The 25,127-nt window shown below is 41.8% G+C and overlaps 1 protein-coding gene across 3 annotated transcripts in view; it reads left to right on the top strand.

Annotated features, from left to right (window-relative positions):
- Positions 1-25,127, top strand: part of DPP10 (dipeptidyl peptidase like 10) — an 860,783-nt gene that overhangs the window by 400,147 nt on the left and 435,509 nt on the right. The window contains exon 1 of one of the 3 annotated variants that reach the window (XM_074967233.1): positions 10,495-11,208. The exons of 1 other annotated variant lie outside the window; for it this stretch is intronic. In XM_074967233.1, the coding sequence (XP_074823334.1) occupies positions 11,134-11,208 (75 nt within the window). In that variant the 5' untranslated portion in view covers positions 10,495-11,133. Of the gene's footprint in view, positions 1-10,494; positions 11,209-25,127 lie in introns of those variants that run through there. One more of the 3 variants, XM_074967231.1, reaches the window with a different exon arrangement.

Genomic DNA, 25,127 nt, shown 5'->3' with positions numbered 1-25,127 from the left:
TCTGCAGACTAAACAATCCCAGTTCCCTCAGCCTCTCCTCATAAGTCATGTGTTCCAGTCCCCTAATCATTTCTGTTGCTCTCCGCTGGACTGTCTCCAATTTTTCCACATCCTTCTTGTAGTGTGGGGCCCAAAACTGGACACAGTACTCCAGATGAGGCCTCACCAATGTTGAATAGAGGGGAACGATCACGTCCCTCGATCTGCTGGCAATGCCCCTACTTATACATCCCAAAATGCTATTGGCCTTCTTGGCAACAAGGGCACACTGTTGACTCATATCCAGCTTCTCGTCCACTGTAACCCTTAGGTCCTTTTCTGCAGAACTGCTGCCTAGCCATTCGGTCCCTAGTCTGTAGTGGTGCATTGGATTCTTCCGTCCTAAGTGCAGGACTCTGCACTTGTCCTTGTTGAACCTCATCAGATTTCTTTTGGCCCAATCCTCCAATTTGTCTAGGTCCCTCTGTATCCTATCCCTACCCTCCAGCTTATCTACCACTCCTCCCAGTTTAGTGTCCTCTGCAAACTTGCTGAGGGTGCAATCCACACCATCCTCCACATCATTTATGAAGATATTGAACAAAACCGGCCCCAGGACCGACCCTTGGGGCACTCCGCTTGATACCAGCTGCCAACTAGACATGGAGCCATTGATCACTACCCATTGAGCCCGACAATCTAGCCAACTTTCTACCCACCTTACAGTGCATTCATCCAGCCCATACTTCTTTAACTCGCAGACAAGAATACTGTGGGAGACAGTGTCAAAATCTTTGCTCAAGTCAAGGAACAACACGTCCACTGCTTTCCCTTCATCCGCAGAACCAGTTATTTTGTCATAGAAGGCAATTAGATTAGTGAGGCATGACTTGCCCTTGGTGAATCCATGCTGACTGTTCCTGATCACTTTCCTCTCCTCTAAATGCTTCAGAATTGATTCCTTGAGGACCTGCTCCATGATTTTTCCGGGGACTGAGGTGAGGCTGACTGGCCTGTAGTTCCCAGGATCCTCCTTCTTCCCTTTTTTAAAGATGGGCACTACATTAGCCTTTTTCCAGTCATCCAGGACTTCCCCGGATTGCCATGAGTTTTCAAAGATAATGGCCAATGGCTCTGCAATCACATCTGCCAACTCCTTTAGCGCTCTCGGATGCAATGCATCTGGCCCCATGGACTTGTGCACGTCCAGCTTTTCTAAATAGTCCCTAGCCACTTCTTTCTCTGCAGAGGGCTGGTCACCTCCTCCCCATGCTGTGCTGCCCAGTGCAGTAGTCTGGGAGCTGACCTTGTTCGTGAAGACAGAGGCAAAAAAAAGCATTGAGTACATTAGCTTTTTCCACATCCTCTGTCACTAGGTTGTCTCCCACATTCAGCATGGGGCCCACACTTTCCTTGACTTTCTTCTTGTTGCTAACATACCTGAAGAAACCCTTCACGTTACTCTTAACATCCCTTGCTAGCTGCAACTCCAGATGTGATTTGGCCTTCCTGATTTCACTCCTGCATGCCCGAGCAATATTTTTATACTCATCCCTGATCATTTGTCCAATCTTCCACTTCTTGTAAGCTTCTTTTTTGTGTTTAAGATCAGCAAGGATTTCACTGTTAAGCCAAGCTGGTCGCCTACCATATTTACTATTCTTTCTACACATTGGGATGGCTTGTCCCTGTATCCTCAATAAGGATTCTTTAAAATAAAGCCAGCTCTCCTGGACTCCTGTCAAGGTTCCTTTTTATATTTATGACAACTCCTTTCCCCCTCATGTTATTCTCCCAGGGGATCTTGCCCATCAGTTCCCTGAGGGAGTCAAAATCTGCTTTTCTGAAGTCCAGGGTCCATATTCTGCTGCTTTCCTTTCCTCCTTGTGTCAGGTTCCTGAACTCGACCATCTCATGGTCACTGCCTCCCAGGTTCCCATCCACTTTTGCTTCCTCTACTAATTCTTCCTGGTTTGTTAGCAGCAGCACTTGCACCAGAAAATTGTCCCCTACATTTTCCAAAAACTTCCTGGATTGTCTGTGCACCGCTGTATTGCTCTCCCAGCAGATATCAGGGTGATTGAAGTCTCCCATGAGGATACATTACTTTCATGTATTTTACATTTTATTTTTATAATTCACAAGATTTCTTTTTACCAATGTACTGTAGTTTAACAGGAGTTAGGAAAGGTGAACATTGATAAGATGTGATTTCAATAGTGATACAAGGGAAATAAATCAACCCTTAAACCAGCTGTGATCTTTGTGGATTTCATAAACTGAGCAGGACTGAGCTACATCAGGGCTATAGATAGTAAGGTAGGATTGGTGATTCAGAAGATGCATTAAGGTACAAGGGGGCGCTGCTGCTGGTGGGTAAGCTATAAAACTGGGGTTTTGACTACCTGAGGCCTTTAAAAATCCCATGGACTTTGTGTGATAATAGAAGTGAATTCATAGGCACTGATTTCCCCTCTGCCCTGCCCTGCCCCCTTCCCATCCCCATTCTACCCCTTTCCACCAAGTCCCTGCCCCCCCTCTTCTCCACCTCCTCCCCTGAGCACGCCTCATTCCCGCTCCTTCCCCTCCATACCAGAAAGTCCTAAGCGCCACCAAGCAGCTGTTAAATGGCTGGGGGCTGGAAGCACTGAGGGGGAGGAGCGGTGATGCAGCACGCTTGGGGAGCGGGGAGAAGGAGGTGAGGAGGGGGGAGCTTGGCTGCTGGTGGGTGTGGAGCACCCTCTAATTTTTCCCCGTGGGTGCTCCAGCCCCAGAGCACCGACGGAGTCAGCTCCTATGGAAGTGATAGCTCTGGTGTCCAGACCAAATTCCAGTTGAACAATTATATTTTCTCACCAGATTCCCCTATAGTTTCATTTGGACGAGGTATTCTTCACTCTGCACCCTGACCTGTTAGTAGATTTTCTGTGCAATTTTTAAAGGCTCAAAATTTCACTCGTGGTCTAAGTGATCCAATTCCTGGCCCTAATGGTGACACAACTTTCATAGAATCATAAAACTGGAAGGGACCTCAGGAGGTCATCTAGTCCAGTCCCCTGCACTTGTGGCAGGACTAATTATCTAGACCATTCCTGACAGGTGTTTGTTTAACCTGCTCTTAAAAGTGTTCAATGATGGAGATTCTACAACCTCCCTAGGCAGTTTATTCCAGTGCTTAACCAACCTGACAGTTAGGAAGTTTTTCTTAATGTCCAACCTAAACCTCCCTTGCTACAATTTAAGCCCACTGCTTCTTGTCCTATCCTCAGAGGATAAGAAAAAAACATTTTTTCCCCATCCTCCTTGTCACAACCTTTTACATACTTGAAAACTGTTATCATCTCCCCTCTCAGTATTCTCCTTTCCAGACTAAACAAACCCATTTTTTTCAATCTTCCCTCACAGGTCATGTTTTCTAGACCTTTAATCATTTTTGTTGCTCTTTTCTGGACTCTCCACTTTGTCCACATCCTTCCTGAAATATGGCGCCCAGAACTGGACACAACACTCCAGTTGAGGTCTAATCAGAGCGGAGCGGAAGAATTACTTCTTGTCTTGCTTACAACACTCCTGCTAGTACATCCCAGAATGATGTTCTCTTTTTTTTACAACACTGTTACACTGATTCATATTTAGACTGTGGTCCACTATGACCCCCAGGTCCCTTTCCACAGTACTCCTTGCTAGGCAGTCATTTCCCATTTTGTATGTTTGCAACTGATTGCTCCTTCCTAAGTGGCGTACTTTGCATTTGTCCTTATTCAGTTTCATCCTATTTATTTCAGACCATTTCTCCAGTTTGTCCAGATCATTTTTGAATTTTAATGCTATCTTCCAAGCACTTGCAACCCCTCCCAGCTTGGTATCGTCCACAAACTTTATAAGTGTATGCTGTATGCCATTATCTAAATCATTGATGAAGATATTGAACAGAACCGGACCCAGAACTGATCCTTGTGGGACCCCTTTCGTTATGCCCTTCCACTGATGATTACTCTCTGGGAATGGTTTTCCAACCAGTTTTGCACCCACCTTATAGTAGCTTCATCTAGGTTGCATTGTCCTAGTTTATTTACTAGTTCATTTACGTAAATGAAAGTTTTGACTGCATAATTGCACAGTGGGATCCAATGTTTGTAAAGTGTCTTGGAATTTTTGGCTAAAAAGGCTGTATTAAGTATCATTTATTGACAAATACTAAATGGCGCTAAGCAGAATACACTCTACTTTACCATTGTTCGTCTTGCCACTGATAAGAAAACAACACTGAGAAGAAATATTTTTTATTTTAAATGTATCCACTGTGTCTTGATCTCAACAAGGGGCAAAATTGTGTAGCGACTTACACAGTGGAGTAAACTTAGCTTTCAGCTGCAAGTTAGTCAGCAAATGGATGTGAGTAGCAAAGGAATATAACACACCAATGAAGCATTGTATGGATGTCTAATTTTAGTGAAAATTAAGTTCCATGAAGGAGGACAGAAGGGGGGAAGTACATAAGGATAAAGAACAGTGGGCTAGCCAAATAGAGGGAACATCCCACCTAAATCTCTCCTGCAGTTTTTCATGCAACTAAAAGAAGGGTGTAATAAAAAACCTGCAGCAATGTAAACATTGCTCTTGGCAGCGCACTGTTCTGTTCTCATTTTTGAACTAGGCCCATATGGCAGAAATAAAGAAGATATACGCAATCTATTTTTAATTTATATTAAAAAATACGGCTTTTAGAGTATCTTCCTGTTCCACGATACCTTTGACTGATGGGCTGAAGGCCTGATTCTTCCCTTCCTCACCGCATTTCTAGTCATTTCTATCCTTGCAAAGTGGTAAATGGTGGTACACCCACTTTGCAAAGGTGTAAATGGCTGGGAAAGTAGCAGAGAATCAGGCCTTGAATATTCTTGAGATTGCATCTGGCTGGGGTAATCTATAATCAGTAGGTCTGATTCTGTTCTCCCAGACACTAGTGTAAATTAAGGGTAACTCCATTTCAGTCAGTGGAGTTGCATTGGTCCATCTGAATGCAAAATCAGTCCCAGTATATTAGCTTCAACTTTCTCTGAGCTGACATTACTCTACTCTAAAATAAAAAGTGAGACAATGCCGCATAGCAGGCTGAACAGTACATATGTTAAGAATGAGTTTGTAGAAAATGCTTCCAGTTTTTAGTAACTCCTACTGAACTTTTGAGAATTGATTTTGCAATATACAAACAGATCAATAACAGATGATGACATGATTTTTACAGCTGAAATGCTAAAATATTAAACTAGGAATAATTTTATGAACTCCATCAGAGCTACCTTCAAATGTTTGTGTATAGAGATTGCCTGTCTACTTAATGCCCTCCAATAAACATAATTAGCAACGGGATGAAACTGTGGTGTGACTAGAATAGATTCACCCTTCAAAATCAAAAATCTGTGCTATTATCAAGGTAAAAAGAAATGACTTTTAACATCATACATGTTATATATTATATTACACAATGCAATTTAGGTGATACATTTTATGTCCATGTCCTCATATAGAACAGAGGAGAGACCTGCAAAGCAACTGCCTTTCTACCAATAATGAAAAGCCATTCTTACTGATAAGATGTACCTTTGCAGACTAAGTCTAAACCTGCACTCTCTGTGCTGGTAACCCTGCCCCCAGGAAGTAAGGCAGTTGCAGTATTGCCTGCTGTCACAGCTTCAGCAAAAGTGTACCTCTGTTCCCCCTCTATGGTCCCTCAGCACCCACTTAAAGGTTCCTGGATCCCAGCCATCACTTCTTTTGCACCAAGACCTGTGTCTCACTCTCTCATGACTGGGTTTCTCCAAGCTGCATATTTTCTTGCCTACACTGATATTCCTACCAAGCCAGACTGCCTAAACAGGCCAGTAGCTATGCTTTGCTTTCTTGCTGAAGGTTATGAAAAGTGTAATTGCCTGCAGTGACAAGTTACCACACAGCTCTTTCTCAGCAAGCACATTTATTCTTAAGGTGAAAGCATTACTGAAAAAACAACATAAATACTGCACACTAACATGACTGTTACTCCTATGTCATTCATTTTAGGATTGTCTCTAGTCTAAAATGTGTGTCCCATCACTGAGGTGTAAGTTGATAGTCACCTGAACCAACCTGTGGACCTCATTGCCAGAGGGGATGTTGTGAAGGCAAAAAGTATAACTGGGTTCAAAGAAGAATTAAATAAATTTATGGAGGATACCATAGGGTTACATCTTTAACCATCAATGGCTGTTAGCCAAGATGGTTAGAGATGCAGTCCCCATGCTCTGGGTGTCCCTAAACCGCTGATTGGCAGAGGCTGGATCTCGATGATGGGATGGATCACTTGATGATTGCCCTGGTCTGCTCATGCTTTCTGATGCATCTTGCACTGTTCACTGTTGGAAGACAAAATACTGGTTTAGATGGACCAGCGTTTCTCAAACTGGGGTCCACAGGCCCCACTGAGAAACTTCTCCCCCTCCCTCCCAACATGCCACAGAACAGGCTTCCTACCTGCCCTGGCCCTGTGCTGCTCCCAGAATGGCCAGCATATCCCTGGAGAGATTCCTTGCCCCCCAACCCCCTCCCCTCCCCTCCCCAGAGTCGCTGCCAGAGGGATGTGCCAGTCGCTTTCAGGAGCTGCCTGAGGTAAGCACCACTGGGCCAGAGCCCTCACTCCCTCCCACACCCCAACCTCCTGCCCCAGCCCAGAGCTTGCACCCAAACTCCTTCCCAGAGCCTGCACCCAACACCCCCTCTGGCACCCCAACCCCCTGCCTAAGCCTGGTGAAAGTGAGTGAGGGTGTGGGGAAGGGATGGAGTGAGCGGGGTGTGTGGCCTCAGAGAAGGAGCAGGGCAGCAACATGGCCTCGGGAAAGGGGCAGGGCAAGGCTGAGTGGGGGGACTTGGGTGTCCCTGAAAAATTTTAAATCAAAAGGGGGGTCCTCAGGTTGCTAAAGTTTGAGAACCGCTGAGATAGACCATTGTTCTGACCCAGTATGGCTATTCTTACCTTTGGTCCTGATCAGTCAAATTATTATTATTTATTTATTTGCTTCACTATAGTGTCTAGGTGCTTTGGATGTGGACTTCTGAATTTATATTCAGGAAAAAAACAGTCACATAGAACTGAAAAGTGTCAATTTGTTTTGTATCCTCAAAACATCAGCAGCATGACTGATGAACCGACATTTGTAAAGATATTTTTAAAGTAATGATAAAGGGTATAATCCATTGATATAATTGGGAGTCTTTCAACTGATGTCTAGGATCTTTAGATCAGGCCTAAACTGCATAGGGCCTGATCCTGCAACCTTTATAAAAAAAAAATCCTGATTTAAGCAAGTAGTTCTATTGATTGAGGGTGTTCCCGAGAAGGCAACATGCATGCCCTTTTACAAAACCGACACTGCAAATCTTACACTACCTGAATGATAAAACCAAGCAAGTCAGAATACATGTGATTGGGCTTTGATTAGTACAGCTGCATCCAGCAAGCTGCAATTAAAACTAAATATATTTGTGACTGCCACCATCCTTTGCCTCATTGATTAATAGTGGAACTCCAGCAACATGGATGACATTCAAAACAACAAGATTAAAGGAACCAAAACATGCACAATTAAAACTGTAAAATGAAAAACTTATTAATAAAGGGATTCAAGAATTGTTGAAGTAACGCTCACTAGAAATGTACTTTAAGGGGTATGATTATGTAGGTGTGTTTTTTAAGATGAAGGTCCCATTGTGCTATGTCCTGTATGGACAAATAATCTCTGCCTTGGTGAGTTTAAAGGTTAGAGGTAGGATCAGGGGAAGGGATGCAGTATGAAGGCAAAGTAATAAGGGTGATGTTTGACAGATCGATGTCATGTTGATTCATTTTATTTTTCTTTGTCTGTGGTGCATGTGTGATGGGTTTCCCCCTAGGCTGCCACCTAGAACTGGGGTACCACTGAGCCCCCTGACCCAACAGCTTGGCCTCCCTTTTACACGGTTTTACTGTGACAAGCTGCAAAGCCCTCTCTAGCCCGCACTTTCACCAGTATACATATAGGTAGGGACACACCCAGCTGCAGTTACATACAGGCAGGCTCTCTGACCAACCCCTGCAAGGGAAGGCTACAGCTAAGGCAACTATCAGCTCTTCAGGCACGTACCCCCTCTGGAGTATAAACCCAAAATGATAACCTCTTGCCCTACACAGGGAACTGTACAGCATAAGCTCATAACATTCACCCCCTCCCTCAATGGGGAGAGGAATGTGTAACAGCCTTTTGCCCCTGAGTTATGAATTCCACACTGGTTTAGATAGAGAATAAACTTGTTTTTGCTCTAACTACAAAATATAGATTTTAAGTGATAGTAAACAGATCAAAGCATCTTACCTAGCAAATAAACAAACTAAACATAATATACTGAACAGATTGGATATGAATAGCAGTTTCTCACTCAAAGAGATGATGCAAGCAGGCTGCAGATTCTTAAGGGGCAAGCTGCACTTGCTTACAGCTTGGAATGCCCAGATGTTCCATTCACAGGCTAAAAATCCCTTTAGTCTGGATCCCACACTTCCCCCAGTTCAGTCTTTGTTCCTCCAGTGTTTCCAGGAATCTTCTTGAGTGGGAACGAAGAACACCAGATGATGTCCTTCCCGGCCTTGTATAGTTTTGTTTCAAAAGCTTAGTTCCTAGTTCCCAGACCTGTCTGTGGAAAATTGACATCCCAAGAAGGAGTCTAGAGCCACATGGTCTCATCACGTATCCTTGTAGAGTCATAGCAGACATCGCTCACAGGCTGTTTGGAGCATACACAGGAAGGCTCCCTAGGTGGGGGATAAGCTTCTCCCAAGGCCTATTGTTTTTCAAATGGCCCATTCCCCACCCACTGTCTAGAATGAAAGCATCTTGTCTAGTGGACATTTCCCAAGGTGTAATTACATTTGAAATGCAGACAATCAATATTAATAACTTCAGATACAATTATACATGAATACAAATAAGATAATCATATTCAGCAAATCATAACCTTTTCAATGATATCTCACATTACTTATCTTGCATAAAGTACATCATAACTATGTCATAATTATATCATACCAATATCACCATGAAGAATATGGGGTGTAGTGTCACAGCATGCATACAAAAAGTGAGGGTGAGGTGGAATGGTGGAGGGGAAGACTTAATAGGAGAATGGGGGTAGGGAAGTTATGGTAATATAGAGCAGTGAGGAAGGAAGGGAGAGAGCAAGGGATGGAGAAGAGAATGAGTTGTTCAGAGATGGGGTGGAAGGGGGAGAGAAGCTGTTGGAATGAACAGAGAGGAAATAAATGTCCAGATTGAAAACCATGGTACGTAGTGGCTGATAATCTCACAGTGTTCACAGCATGTACTGCTGTCCCCTTGCTGGATCTCTTGGTGTGAGGGATGGGGAGTGCTGACTAGGTCTTATCCCCATTCCTGATGCTACTGCCTCGGGCCCTGTGGGGAATGGTGAAGTCTTTGTGTTCCTAGGTGCTGGCTCTGCCCTGGACCTCTGTTTCTCTCACATGTGGTTTGTAGCAGATGCTGCTAAGGGCCTCATCCACCAGTGTGGGTTCCCCCTGATAATTCTGGTAGTGCAACATTGTGAGGCCAAACCTATGGATGGATTAGTTAAAGTAGAATTGAGCAAAATACTGCTGAAACCAGGGATAACCAGACAGCTTGGGCCTCATTTTCAGAGGTGTTAAATGCCTGAACCTACCATTGATGTTAGCTAGAGGTGTGGGTGCTGCATACTTCTATCCAACATTGGACAGCCCCAAAACTTGGACCCCCACAAAGCAGTGGCTTGTGAATAGGCTGGCCTAGACCCATGTAGGTCACTGTGCAGAATCAAGGCTTTTCACCCTAGTTATGCATATTTCCCAGGTGCTGATCCTCAACCCTTCTAGCACCTGATTCTTTCCCTGATAGCTGAAAGAGGGCCAAGCCTCTGGTAGCATAGTTTACACCTGTAAATCCTGTCGAAGGTTTAGGGACTAACCCGCCCCCAAACACCTGTGAAGGTGCCCCGCAGCCAAGTAAGCAATATACAGGCTATGTAGATAGCCTCCGATATGACTGTATGAGGGATACAACAAAAAACCTGAGAATTTGATCAATATCCCGAGCTCCAGCCGTGCTTTTCGAGCTGGAAATGGCTGAGGCTGGGACTGCAAACCTCTGGCTGCTTTTTTAACTTTGTGTGTGTGTGTGTGTGTGTGGCGGGGGGAGGGGGTACAGCTTGTCAGATCCTGTTAAAGCCAGATCCACAGCGCCCTCCCCCCCCCCCCAAAAAAAATCCATCCCATCCTAAACAGCCCAGAAGCAGCTGCTCTTCGCTGCCCAAAGAGAGGATTTACTACAGCTTTGTGGGGCCGGGCTTCCAGGAAGGCGGGTGAAGGCATTTGCAGCGCGGAGCTGGCGGGCTGGTCCTGTGGTGGGCGGCAGGAGCAGCCCGAGACCCGCCCACCCCGCTCCGGCTGGGGGCTCGCAGTAGTCTGCTCCCGCCGAGGAGGGAAGCGGCGGGTGACAGCGGCGCCTTGTTGCTCTGCCGGTCCATTGCTCCAGCTGTGCAGCCGGTGGCGCTCGGCGGCGGGACGCTGCCGCTGACGGGAGAGGAGAGGCGCTAAGGCAGGGAGCCCCCAGCTCCAGCTCCGGCTCCTCCGCACCTGCCTGGCCAAGGAGGGTTCTTCGGCGAGCCGCCGCCGCTGCTGGAGGGGGCGCGCACACTGCAGTAATGCGAGACCATCCCCTCCTGGCGGGGAAGGGGAAGCCGGCCGAGTCCCAGCCCAGCCAGGTGTTCCGCTTCGGTCTGCGGCTGGCGGCCCAGAGCGCTCAGTGACCCGCCAGCTGGAGTCTCCTCTGCCCCTGGGCGCGCTTCAGACCGCCTGGCTTCAGCCGGAGGGGGAGGTTGCGGTAGCTGGAGAGGGGGAGAGAGAAGCGGCTGCTCCTTGGTGCTCCTCTTCCTCCCCCCCCCCCCCAGCCCCGGTCATTTTCTGCTGCCGCCGCTTTGCCAGTTCGAGGAGGGCAGGGAAGCTTGTGTCATGCAATCGGTGCCCAGTGAAAGGTCTCCCAGGCTGAAGTACCCGTGAGAGGAAGTGCAGCGAAATCAAGCCCGCTCTGTGCAATGACAGCCATGAAGGAGCAGCAGGCACCGCCGAACCCGGGCAGCCGGGGGAGCCAGCCTCAGCAGCAAGACCAGGTAAGAGTTTGCAGGAACTGTGCCTTGGGTGGGGGGGGCGGGGGGAGGTTACTCCCTCCTTGTCTCCCAGAGAGGCTTGAAGATTAACGTACGTTTCATGTATGTGCCTCCCCCCGTCTCCATCGCTGACTCCGGGCGAAGTTGTAGCAAACGGTGGGTAAAAGTAACAGTCTGTGTGGCCAGGAAAACGAGGTGTCGAGAGGGCAAGGGGCTGCCGCCTTGCTCTAGAGGGGACGGGGACAGGCTGGCTGCTACAGCCGCCGCAAGAAAGAAACAGACCCTTTGCGCCCTGGGGGTGGGGGGCACAGCAGCCTGAGTGGAGTACTTTGTTCCCCTGCAGGCGAAGACTTGGGGGGTGGGGTGGGGGAGAAGCTCCTTGGACGCATCGTTAGCAGACGAAACTAAGCATTCGAATGACCTTTCCAAGCGTGTGAACGGAGCAGTGAGAGGGACCAGAAGCCTTTTACTTGGGAGGGGGAGGCTAGAGCTGGAGGAAGATTCAGGGGCTGTGGGAGGTTGTTAATATATATTTTTAAGGAGTCCAGATTTGAAAGGGTCTCCCAGGGTGTCTTGGCTGCGGGGCGGTGTCTGTTTCAGGTGGGCGCTGGAGAATTCAGAATGCAAGTCAGGGCTCCACACTTCGATCATTGCGCTCCGGTATCATTCTAGGCGGTTTGGGTGTCATTTCCAGAGTCTCCCGCCGGAAAATCGTGCAGGACTTTGTGCTCTTGCTTCCCCAAGTTGCATCAAGTGACATACATACACGAAGTGATCAGTCTCTACAGATGTCATGTTTACATCAATTAGTGGCTCTAAGTGGAGGCTGTCAGCTATTAGGTCATTGGATAATTATGGCACTCCGGAGAGGAGCAGGCTGATACTACCAGAGATGGTGCTGTATGCTCAGGATACGCTGCGAAACAGTGTAATTCTTTCCATGTCAGTCACTTTAGCTGCCAAGCGCTGGAAGTGGGGCTGAAAGGAGTGTAATAAGCTTAAACATCCGGTATTGGGGTGCGGGAACCAGTGTAGGTTCTTTTCCTGCTCTCCAGCTAGAAAGCAGAAAGAGCGATCCCTAGATCCGTGGGGAAGGCTAGGGTCTTTAATACTGTGAGAATTCCACACCTCTGTTTTGCCGAGTGCTTCCCACATCCCTGTCTGTTCATCCCCTTGGCAAATGTGTGAGCACTTTGGTTTGATGTAGAAGGTGAGAAAGGTTCTTTACTAGCCTGACAAGCGTTACAGCAGCATTTCATCCAGCCTTTTCGAAGTCCTGCCGCTAAAAGCCTCTGCACTGAGTTTATGTTAATAAATGGGGCTATTTGGAACGTTATGTGTCTCTTAGTACCATTTTGCAAGCAATTTCAGTGTACAAAGACTTGCCCAACCAGGGCATGTGTGTTAGCAGAACTAATCTTTCAGCATCACAGAACCTTACGTTTCGTTAACAGGCTGCTATTTCTCACTGGTGCTCTTGGATGATGGTACCAGGACGCTAGAAAAAACGGGTCGTGTGAACACTCCCTTATGAAATCTCTGATCACTAACCTGTGACCCCAGATGGTTACTTCTGGTGCTGCAGAGTTTGAAAAGGTGGGAGGGGGAGAGGAGAGCAGAGAACAGACTATAAATGCTGAAAATAGTGCACCTAACCTCATCAGTGTGTAGCTGAGTCCGGCGGATCAGAGATTTTGTATTGCCTGCAAAACACCTGAAATTTTGCAAACTCATAAAGATTCTTTGTGAGGTTGCATTTTCCTTTCTGCTCTGAAGACTGCCCAATTTGTGCATTTTGAAAACGGCATTTTTCAAAACGTAACGAAGATAAAAATTATAAATCACGTTTGTTTCATTATCAGACTAATTGATAGGATTTACGGATATATCAAAGAAGCAATTTATTGGATGAAAAAGCACATTTTGATATTGAAAAGTCCCATGTTATAGGTTTATGTGTTAATTTAAGTCTAAGGATCCTATCCTGAATATATTTACCTATGTTTAAGTATGTCAGTAATCTTACTTACTTTAGTGGGGCTACTCGTGTGAGCAAATTTAAGCAAGTGTGTCAGTATTTGGAGGATTGGGTTTATGTGTATGCATTCTGACATTTTTTTCCTGTGATATCGAACAAAGTATTCCATTTCGTCTCGTTTTGAGGAGGCTTTCAATATTCTGAATAAATTGAATGCATCTGTTATAATAGTTTGAGACAGAATGACTGGGTTATTGCTGTCAGCGCTTCCTATTATCTGTACAGAATGATTAAAGTTTACAGTAAGTCAGCTGGTGCAGGCATTTGTTGTTACTGTATGATCAATCTCAGGCATTCGTAGGGCTCTTTAATGTCAATAAAATATTCTGTTTGCTTTCTTTTAGAAGACAGTGCTCTTAGCCAACATCAAAGATAGTTGGATCTAACCACTCACTATAGCTTTATTTTAAATTCACACACAATTGAATTACCAAAATCGCCTTTTGTTGTTGAAAAGCTAGTGATCTTTTTTAAATATCAAAGCAGTTTGTTATATATCAAACCCTATTACTTCCTACTGCCCTGTTACCTTGCACTGAAGAACAGTATTCTATTCTCTATTAGTTTTAAATAGTTGAAAAGCTTAGGAATATACTTATCATTATTTCACTGCTCTACAGTTTTCAAGCTCTCTTTCAACTAATTTGTAAGTTAATGGAGATAACTGTGATTCTCCCTACTGTATGCAAACATTAAATATAGAAGAGAACAAAGTTTTGCTAGGCTCAGACCAAATCATGTTGTGAAATTCCTGGTTTCCAAGCATTTTTTGCACAGTGCTTAATATTTAGATCACACATAATGGTGTTTCAGAGTTGAATTTTATGTACAGAAGAAGATTATTCTCTTCATTTAAAATGGTATATGACTACTGAGAAGGTTTTAGGGGTCCAGTCCTGTAGTAGAGCCCATGCAGCATTCAATTGAAGCCAGTGGGGATCCATATGGATTCAAAGACTGCCCAAATGCATCTATCTAGATACTTCATATGGTCTCTGTAAGCATCATTTCTGAGCGTGCCACAATCGTTAACACATTTTTCCTCACAAGACTCCTGCAAGGTAGGGAAGAAGGTCTATCCCCATTTTACAGATGGGGAACTGAGGTCCAGAGAGACTAGGTCCAGGTTTGCACTAGAAACTGCTGTTGGTGTAGTAATGTTGGATTTTTTTGTCACACTTCTATACTAACAAAAGCCTTCGTGTAGATACAGCTTGTATCAGCAAAAGCTGCTTTTGAAGGTATAGTTTATTTTTCTTGTTGAACCAGTATAAACCATACTGGCAAAAGTCCTCCTTTGATGGTATAAGCTGTGTCTATATTAGGAAAGTTTGCTGACATAGCTATGCAGGGAAACAGGAACTTAGGACTGGAAGGGAAATCCTGGGTCATTGAGTCCATACCCTGGCTATTGCAGGCAAAACTGTCATATAAACTCATTCATAAATTTATCAAGCTCTTTCTTAAAACTAGTTAGGTTGTTTGCCCTATGATGCCCGTTGGAAAACTGTACCAGAATCTCACCCCTCTGATGGCTAGGAAGCTGCTTCTAATTTACATCCTACATTTATTTATTATACATTTATTCTGTTTGTTCTTTTACCAACACTGTCCTTTAGCTGAGAGAGCTCTTCTCCCACCCCTGATGTGTTTATAGAGAGCAATGAAATCTTTCCCTCTCCTCCCTTCCCCCCAGCCTTACCCTTCACTTTGCAAGGGTAAACAAGCCAAGCTATTTTAACCTCTTTTCATAAGATAGGCCCTTCATTGCCTGCACTTTTTGTAGTGTCAACCTGGCCCAAGTGACGTGCCCAATGCCACAGAGAAAATCTGTGGTGAAGCAAGGAATTTCTTATGGGTCTTCTCCTGCAAACACCTAAGCACAGATATACCTTTACTCATGTGAGTAGTCAGATTGAAGTCAATGGGTTTGCTGCAGTAAGTGTTTTCAGGATTGGGGCCTGAGTTATCACTGTAATTTACAACTGGCTGTTACAGAGAATTTCCTGGTTAAACAAAGGTGTTATTTTACTGAGTGAAACATTAATGGTCACTTAGAAAGAAATTTGGTATAACTTCTTATCAAGCACTTTCCTCAAGAAGGTAGTTGTAAACCAACATTCCCATGGACAAAACATCTAATGACTGTACATCCCTCCCAATCTCTTCGCTTCAGTGTCCCCTCTCCCTTCACTTTTATTTCCACTACCTTGTTCCCTCCTAATTAAACTCATTCTGCTTGAGTCGTTCCTTTTTCTCCCACACTGTTGGTACGTCTACACTGCAGTTGGGTGTGTAGTTATAGCATTTGTAGACGTACCCAAGCTACCTTATTCTGTCTAGCTTCTGTACTGGTAGCTGTGAAGTTGTGGCAGCATAGCCTTCAGCACGACCTAGCTACCCCAGTTATTACCCTGTTGTACAGTCCCTAGTGAAGCTGTACTGCTTCAGCTCTACTCCTATTGGTACATGAGCTAGCTACATTCAAGCTGGCTCACGGATGTCTACGCATGCAGCAGTCACACTCATTGATTGCATTATAGGCACACTGTGTGTCTTGTCGATTTTTAAATTGTAGGCTTTTCAGGGCAGAGACCGCCTACTACTTTGTGTTTGTACAAGGCCTAGCACAATGGAACCCCATTTATAGTTGGTCCTTAGGCGAGATTGTAATAAACAATGTTTTTAGAGAGAACTTTGATAAATTAGACACATTCATTGCAAACCCTTTGTTAAATTATTGCTGCTGTTTATTTCTAAAATTACATTTTTATGTTATTATACTTTATCTGCAGAGGAAAATACCTTTTAAATTACTCTTATTTCCACTGAACTCTGTTTCCTGAAAGCTTGCTTCAGAAATTATTTTAGCTTCCTGAGTTCTACCTGTGTAATACAGCGAATGGCATTTGTCAATCTGTAGTTTTTAACAGCTGCCTGCGGTCTTAGACAATAGCTCTTAGTGATCATAAAAAAAAAAAGCACTGTTTAACCACAAAAAATTTGGTACCTGTATAACATGCCAGTTCATGCATATTGCTTTCTTTGAGGATGAAAAACTAAGATAATTCCTATCGGTATTAACATTGTGAGGCATTAGTCTGTTTACCTAAAAAAAAAAAAAAAAAAAGATGATCCACACCACCTGGTGCTGCTTGCTGTTCTTTGTCTGTATGAGCAAAGAGATCTTTGAAAATTTTAATCATTCTCCCTTGAGTCACTATTATTCTCTCATACTTAAGTATTGGTTTTTTAAAATTCAGTTTTAAAATACAGCAAAGTAAAATTTTCTCTAGTAATTCTGAACTGCAGTCCATTACTGCAACTCTAAGTTAATATATTATTAAAATAGATATGTGAAAGTGAAAGTTAATTGTGTGCTATTCTGCTATTATAAGGCAGTTATTGGTTGAGCACAAGAGCTAACTATAACTATATAATATATAGACAGGCAGAGCCTGCTTTTGCTCCTATGGAAGTCAATGGCAGTATGAGTATTGCCTTTATTGTAAAGTGCAGTGAATTAAAGAGCAAGAAATTTAAACGCTGCTTTCTCAGGGCTAAAATCTGAAAATTTAAGATGTAGTAAAGCCCCTATTGAGTTCAGATAAATTTGACCTCCAAGGGAGTTTTATCTCTGTATGCATCAAGGTTTAGTTTTCAGTGAATAAAAGGTGAAATAGTCTAATGTCTTTCACGTGTTCCTTCATCATGTTTTAGTGGTTTCCCCAAACTAGGCCCTGATACTGCAAAGAGAAGTAAATTGGTGGACACCTATGCCTGTTCAGTGGGATTCAACGTGGACAGAGGAATCCCCCCACATGGATCTCTTTGCAGGATCAGGGCCTTGGGGGACATATATTTTGTGTTTTGGTGGATGGTCCCGTTAGATTATTTTTCATATTTCTAATTTTTTAAAATAATTTTATGTTGTCTTTCAAAAACTTACAAGACTTTGTGAATTTTTACATTACGTGGTACATGCACACATAGGAGACAGTGGATGAGCACTGACCTACTTTTAATGTGATAATATTGATCTATTGTAGGTATTCCTACATAAGTACTGGTCTTGAACAAGATCCTGTCTGTTCAGTCAAAATTGTCTTTTCCTGCTTGGATACACAGAAAAACTTGAACTCTTACGTTACACACTAACCACAGTTTCAGCAAACTTGAAAACTTGTAAGATTTAGTGCTTTGTGTAAAAGGTATTCAGCTCCAGGTAATGATTGTCTCAGAAATTCTTTCCATATGCTGTGTGTGTTTGTGTTTTGAGTGTGCTTAGGATTGAAATAAGAAATGCTCTTACAGTACAAAATCAAAAGTGACTTCACATTTCTCCAAGTTTCTGTAGCTAGCTGTGTTTTTGACTTGTAATACTATTGTGATATATCAAATGTATTGATTTTTGTGGGTCAATACAAAGTCAGGTACATCTGGGTTCTAAGGTGGAAAAATGAGGAAAAGTGGAAAAAATAAAGTTCTTTTATTATCCCCAGAATTTTATGGTAACAGTTAAGATTTAGATTCAGATTCAATTTCTTACACCAGATGTGAGTGAGCCATGCCATTTCCATGCTGAAGACAGAGAGGAAATATTACAAACCTAGATTATGTGGTCAAGTATATGAACGGCAACCCAAGAAGTTTATTTGAATTTGCATTAATAATCCTGCAAAAGGTTAGAACTATATTTTTCAAGCTCTACATGTAGGAATTGAGAATTAGGGGAATGCATAGAGCAAGTGAATATTGAAATAGTTTACTCTGCCTTGAATTACCTCCCTCCTGACAGGTGTCCACGCACCCTTCATTCACAAGACTGGTTTCATACAAGAGGAGAAGTCAGGGTGTGGGCTGGAGAAAAATAAGCACATTTTCCTTTCCAGGTCCATATCCTGATCACCTTCCCCAGACGACTACTCTTCATGATTTCAGTGGGACCACTTGCATGAACAGGACAAGCAGGATTGGGCCCTAACTAGCATGACCTGTGTAGGAGCAGGACTATATATGTTGTAAACAGGCCGTTTGTGTCTAGAACTTCAGACATCCTGGGTGCATGCAGAATTCATACTACGGGTATTTAAAATGTGTTGTTGTTGGTTTTTTTTTTTTTTTTTTTTTTTTTTTTAAATCAGGAGTTCTGAAGCAAACTTTTAAGTGAGTAACTATATAGGGCTTAGTCCTACGGATCTTTCTAAGGTGAACCTCCCATTGACTCGTTGACCTATTGACAATAGGAAAACAAATCAGACTGAAATTCACATACCTATTGCAGAGGGTCCAATACTTGAGCACTTAAGACCAAATTGTCACCCCAGGAACCCTGCTGAGTAACTGCACTGCGGAACTCAAAAAGGGCGAGGGGGAAAGGAAGCTGCTTTCTTATGTTACAGAGCAAGACTATAGCTATTAGGCTGGAGGGGCTTTCACTCGCATTTTATAGTCTCTCCAGGCCTGCACAAGAACCCCTTTATCTTTGTTTTGTTTTCAAAATAACCTACAGGTAATTCCTATCGAGTGGAACAGTACTATATTTTCTGTTTGTGGGGCCCTCTGCCTCTATAGAGGTGGGACTAGGATTTGCCTCTTCACACAGAACTTTAATGGGACTTCTGTGGTGTAGAAGTCTTTGCATGGTTTTTATACGCTGGAACAATTTTTCATTTACAAAGTGTCCAAGTTAGCCCCAGGAACTTGAAAATATCTGTTATACAATATATGTTCAAATAGAATTTCTTTGCCTCTTTTTGGTAGCTTCCCATTTTAAGGTACTGCAGAGGGCAAGCTACTTTGATAATTAATAAGGAGAAGGAAGTGTTTAAGCAAACTAAATTGCTGTTGAATAGTATTCTTTCACTGTATGAAAGTCCTTTTATTAGCTTTGTTTGTTACATTTTAAGGCATTTAAAGGCTTTCATTGATGTTATGAGGAGAAATAATAATTATTCATCTACATTTTCATACCGGTAAAATGTGTGAATTCAATCCCTGAATCAGTATCTGGGCCTGATCACTGAAGTCAATGGAAGTCTTTCCATTGATTTCCCTAGGTTTTGCACTAGGCCCCATCTGCTGTAAGTCCGTTTGGGTTTACAGTACTGTATTTAGTATGTCCTAGTTTATACCGCTCATAATTAACCCTTCTTTCATATTGCACTGACAGAGTTAGACAGGAAGGTGAGTAGCTGCCTTCAAGTCCATTGCCAGAGATGCCCTTAAGTCTTCTGCCAGGAGGTAGCTATAATTTGATGAAAAACTCTTTCTCACTCTTAGAAGACCTATGTCATTTCTCAGTCCATTCAGTAACCATAAAACCTGTGCTGTTTCAAACTCTGCACCTTTTCACTTTAATCATGTAGTTCTTTTATGCTCTACTAAGCTGTATCGAATAATGTTCATGAATATATGATAGTAAAAAGAATAATGCTGATGGTGACTGATGATGATAAATTACAGTATTTATCCATTAGGAAGGACTTTGGATGACCTACAGAATCGACGGCTGAAGCTAGAAAACCTTTCCTAATTGTTCTTAACACTGTTAGGAACTTGAACATATTGTATATACTTATTGTATAGAGATTCTGTACACGAGTGATTCAAAACCAAGATAAAAGCCCTCTGACACGTTGAGACTGTTGTATAAGATGATCAATTAGTAAGTATAAAATTGCCTATTGATTTAAAAAAATAGAAATTACTTTAATAGAGCTGGTGAAGCATGCTGTTTCATTGATGTGGACATGTTTTGTGGAGATATATCTGATTTTTTTTTTTGTGGCATGGCAGGAATGGAAGGGAAGAGAGAGCAAAGATGACAGACTTGTTCTGTAGCTTAGTAGATAGGGCACTAGACTAGGATGAGGCAACCCTAGGTTCAAATCACTGCTGTAGCTGAGTGAGAATAGGCTGGGATAAAAAAAACTGCTCCGAATCAGGCAGAGAAGCAGGGACTTGAACCTCCTGGGCCTCCTACATCCTAGGCCAGACATGCTGAAAAGCTTAATCTTTGAGCCAAAATGGACATTTTGACACACTTCCGTTTTTTTGCATTTAAGATATTTTGGTATCGTTCCCATGCAGAACAAAACCAAACTTCAAAATCTCAAATGTTGCAGTGACATGGAACTGTCATCCTCTAGCCATCTCTACCCTTTAAAGATTTAGTAGAGTGTCTAGGGTAATATTTGCAATTTCCATTCATTTGAAAGGCAAAGTGTTCTGTAGACTCCCTGAAAAGGAGCTAGGTAAAGGTTAAGACAGATTCTTCTGCAATATGGGTGTGATTTCCAAATACTAGAGGGGAAAATGTTAAGCTTCTTTTATTGTATAAGTTAAATACTGAATGAATACAGAGAACTAAACCAAGCAAACATTACTAATGGGACTGATCATAAATTCTGGGTCTGATCCTGCATTTGTATATGTTCTCCTCATCCCTGGACTATACAGTGAATGCTGAGTCCCTCTGTCCCCCACTTTCTGTCTTGAGCACCCCATTGATTGACCAGGCTAATGAACTGACATACATGGGGAAAGAGGCTTTCGGAGTCTCTGGATTTTGGCTTAAGTAAAATCTTATCTAAGGTGAGCTAAAATCTTACTAGAGTGAGCTTCTTGAATTTTGAGCTTCTCTCTTTCTCTGTACAGTAGGGTGTGGGGGGAAAATAATCTTGAGGACATAGGAGCTGAATCCCATGTCCACAACTAATTCTGCTGGAGGGCAGGGTAGGCCAAATGACGACTGTAAATACATCCAAAAGACCACAAAAATCCCGGATGGCTTTAATAATAAAAGTATTGTCCAAGTAGGTATCTTTTTCTGGATAGGAATTAGCTTACAAGATTGCCTGCTCTTTCTTGGAAGAAATGTACATATCCCACAGTGTAAAAAGCAACAACATAAAAATCCTGGTGGAATGTTTGTACTAAAGGCCTTATTGCTCCAAGGCATAGATGATTGTATAGGTTAATTAGATGCTGTCAAGCATAAATATAAATTTAAATCTAGTCAAGGTAATAGACTCTTACAAAGTCAAAGATTCTGAAATAAGGGGGTGGCTATCCAAGGAAATTTGTTGTAAAATAAGCTTTTTATTTTTTTTTATCCAAACTGTATTGCAGGGTTTTGGTGCATTGTTAGGCAGATGCCGTGTTCTGCTCCTGATGTGACTGTATTTCATAGTGGTTGAAGTTCTTGTATAGAAGCCCACTGTTAATACTCTTAGTCTCAATGAAAGCAGTGGGACTAATTAGATGACTAATTGGTACTAGTACAAGCTCATATTTACAGTACAATATTTTTTGTAGTTTGTCAATTTGTTAAAAGTTTTTTGGGGTCCCACAGGATGGAAGGCAATTTTATAAATGCAAATTGTAATCAGACTTTTTGTGAAAGTGATTTGTCCCATGTATTATTGTTCTGGAGATTCTGTGAGTTTATTTGTAAAAATTCAGTATGTGGCAAATTTGAAAGTGTGGGATCAAACTGTGAACATCATGGAAATATTTTGCATAACTAAGTGCTCCGGATTCTGAGCGGGGACTTCACGATCTGACGCTATACTAGTTTTTTTAAAATCAAGAGTAATTGGTTTCAGAATGAAGTTCTAGTTCTATTTTTATTTTTCATATATTAATAAAAACAAAACAGAAAGAATCCTCTGCATGTAATTCTGAAACATAATACAGCAACTTTAAACCTAACTTTAAATCTAGGCATGTTTATAACTAGGGTAGTTCCATTGAAGTTTTTCTTTTCCCCCCATTGCCCCACACTTTGGACAAATATAGACATTTAATTTGACTACCTTTTTCTCTAAAACAGTTTTCCAAGTTTGTTGTGTCAAGTAAACATCTGCCAATGCATTTCATGGAACACAATCGACTCAGATTTGGTTCCAAATTATGCATGTGAGTAACATTGCAGAGACAAGGGAGGACCCATTCAGCTTGATAGGACCACCAATGGACTTCAGCTTGCAAGAGCAGGGCGTTAGATTTTTATAAAACAAAATCACAATATGTAAGACCAGTAGGAAAGTTTCCATTGTTCTTATTCTAATAGGAACAGTTATTTTAAACAAACTCTCCCTTAGGGTGTTTGGAGTCCAATTACTGCAGAATTATGAACCAGAAAGTGAATCTAATTTAATTGTCTTTTTTTGTCCATCCTGAGAAAAAATTACAAAGTAAGGCTCTGATTCCACCCATGAGCTCCATACAAGGAGATCCCTGTACCTCTGCAAATCTCAATGCAGAATTGGGACCTAATAAACAATATAATAGTAAAATGTAGAATGGAAGTGTGTTTAATTATGTCAGTTTTAAAGTTAATTGTTGAGGAGATGTATTTGTTTAAAATATGATTCTTATTGACAGTGTCCCTTTAAGTTCTTGGGCTAGCTGTTTAAAAATAATATTGACTTAATTATAATTATTTTTTGTAATTCGTTAAAATAATGAATGCATTATTTTATAGTGTCCCACAGAAAGCCCATCAAAGACACGGTTATACCTCCAAAAACTTAAAACTGAATGCAATGAAAATGTCATGTTTTGTTTTTTACTTTTGAAACTTACATATCAAAATATCTACCGCTAATAATAATGGGGTGGGGAGAAAGGAAAAGAAGAAATTGCTTTACAAAATTAAATACTCTTGTTCTGGAACATAGAATTATAAATTGTCAACTAATCTTGAAAATTACATGGTTTGGGAAATATTTTGATGGGAGATGCAAAATTCTGTAAATTGTGGCTTAAACACGGAGTAGCGGCATAAAACAACCAGATTCCTAGATCAGCCAGGAAATTGGAATAAAATGTTAAATGGAACAAGAGAATTGAGCTCTGGTCCTGTAAAAATGTATGCATGCGCATAATTCTAGTCATGTGAATTGTCCCATTAAACTCAGTGGAGCTACTCCTGGGCTTAAATTTAAATATTTGCGTATGTATTTGTAGGCCTGTGATTCAGTCATTTTCCTAATGCTCTGTTTCTTTTAAAACAAAAGTTAGGTGTCTCTGTCTGTAGTTATTTCACTCCACATGGGGGAAAAGGTGAGTAGAACTGGATGAAATTTTTTGGACAAAACATTTTTCTCTAAAAAATGCTATTTCGTGTTGACCCAAACATTTAGCAAATTTGTGTGTAGTTCAACAAATTTTTTTAGCCAAAAACAAACAAACAAAAAAGATATGAAACATCAATGTTTACTCTCAAAAATATCAAAACAAAATGTTTCAATTTTTTGATTTGGAGTGAATTTTAGTTTCAGATTTTTGTTTAAAAACAAAACCAAAATGAAACATTTCATGTTGGGTCAAACAATATTTTTGAAATGAAATGAAACTTTGGTTTGTTGAACAATTTTCACTTTGTCTTGACCCAGAACAAATGCTTTTATTATTATTGTTATTAATATTTTATTACTGATTCAGCCAATGATCTTAAAAATGAGATACTCTCATATCTCTTTTGGGGAATAATAAAGGAATATATTTCCTGATTTGCAGCGCCGTCTACAGGCTTCAGCTAGGATTCACTTTATCCAGAATCCTGCCAAGTAAGGCCCTGATCCTACAATCTGCTGTCTGTGTGGATTCCTTGACCTGTGCAGAACCTCAGTGCAGCCATTTGGGATTTCCATGGGTGCAAGGTTCTGCTTGAATGGATCAGGTGGTAGAATCAGGGCCTGCCTGTATTTGGTAAAGGAATGATGTTGCCTGTTTGGGTTGAATTGATGAGATTTTCCCCCCTCTTCTTTACAGTATACTCACCAATTCCCACAGCACTGTTATGTTTGCAAAATTGTCATTCTCAGATGACATATTATCATGAAATATGCATGTCACAGCTCTTACCAGAAATTCCACCTCTGTAAAGCAGATAACTTCAAATGGAGCTAATTTCTATTTTATGCAAAATATAGCGATTTCAGGATTCTTCTTGTTCCATGGAAGTGAGTTATAATTACCAGATTATATCTTAACTTTTTTCCCCCTTGGAAAATGTAAGATAATTTGTCAATCTTCTCCCAATAAGAAATTTTTATTGCAGAAAAAGTTTAGATGTCAGGAAAAGAAAATAGTCACAGGCAGTTACTCTACTTCATTTCTTGTAGAGTTTGCTTTTAGGTGTATATTGAAAGGGAAATATTCCTGTTTTGTCCCCTGTCACAGGAGATGGGAAAGAAGACTACTTTACCTCTTAAGCAGAGCTGCAGACATCAAGACCTTAATGATCTGCCTGCATTATGGGAAAGCTGGCGAGAGTAGGTGGAAAAAAAGAGCACAGGGTATAGGCTGTAATGGGTATTTAGGCCCTGATCCTGGAAACTGATTCAGGTGGATGGATCCCCATATCCGTGCATTGTTATAGGAACCTGAACTTGTTTTTCTCCTGACTTTGGTACATTTACATTTGTAAACTTAAACCGACAGTGATGTAATGTTCTGCCTTTAATAACTTTAAATATCGGTATCTTGCCACAAGAGTTTGGAAGGAGAGTTCCTTGCCTCTAGCTCTTCTCCTATATAGCATGATGTAAAGTTGCTTATTCAGGAAAACCAAAAGTTGAACAACTTCAGCGGATGTAATTTACTACACCTTTTGAGCAACATTGACTTGTGTGCCAACACATGGTACATCTTTTATTTATTTACCTTCCTGTTCAATAAAAAATGTGTTTGCCATGGTAACCTTGTATCTCATGGCACATATGCTGAGATAAAGAACACCTCCTGAAAGAAACAAGCACAGAGTAATATATCATGTCAACATGGGAATATTTTTCAGTGTATAAAAGAAAAATATTCTTCATGCTAAAATGTCAATTTCATTGAGGTTTTTCATTTCATTTTTTTATTTTTA

Source organism: Natator depressus, chromosome 11 (assembly GCF_965152275.1).
Source record: "Natator depressus isolate rNatDep1 chromosome 11, rNatDep2.hap1, whole genome shotgun sequence".
Lineage (NCBI taxonomy): Eukaryota > Metazoa > Chordata > Testudines > Cheloniidae > Natator > Natator depressus.
The sequence above is the reverse complement of the archived record's forward strand: the minus strand, read 5'-3'. Positions and strand labels throughout refer to the sequence as shown.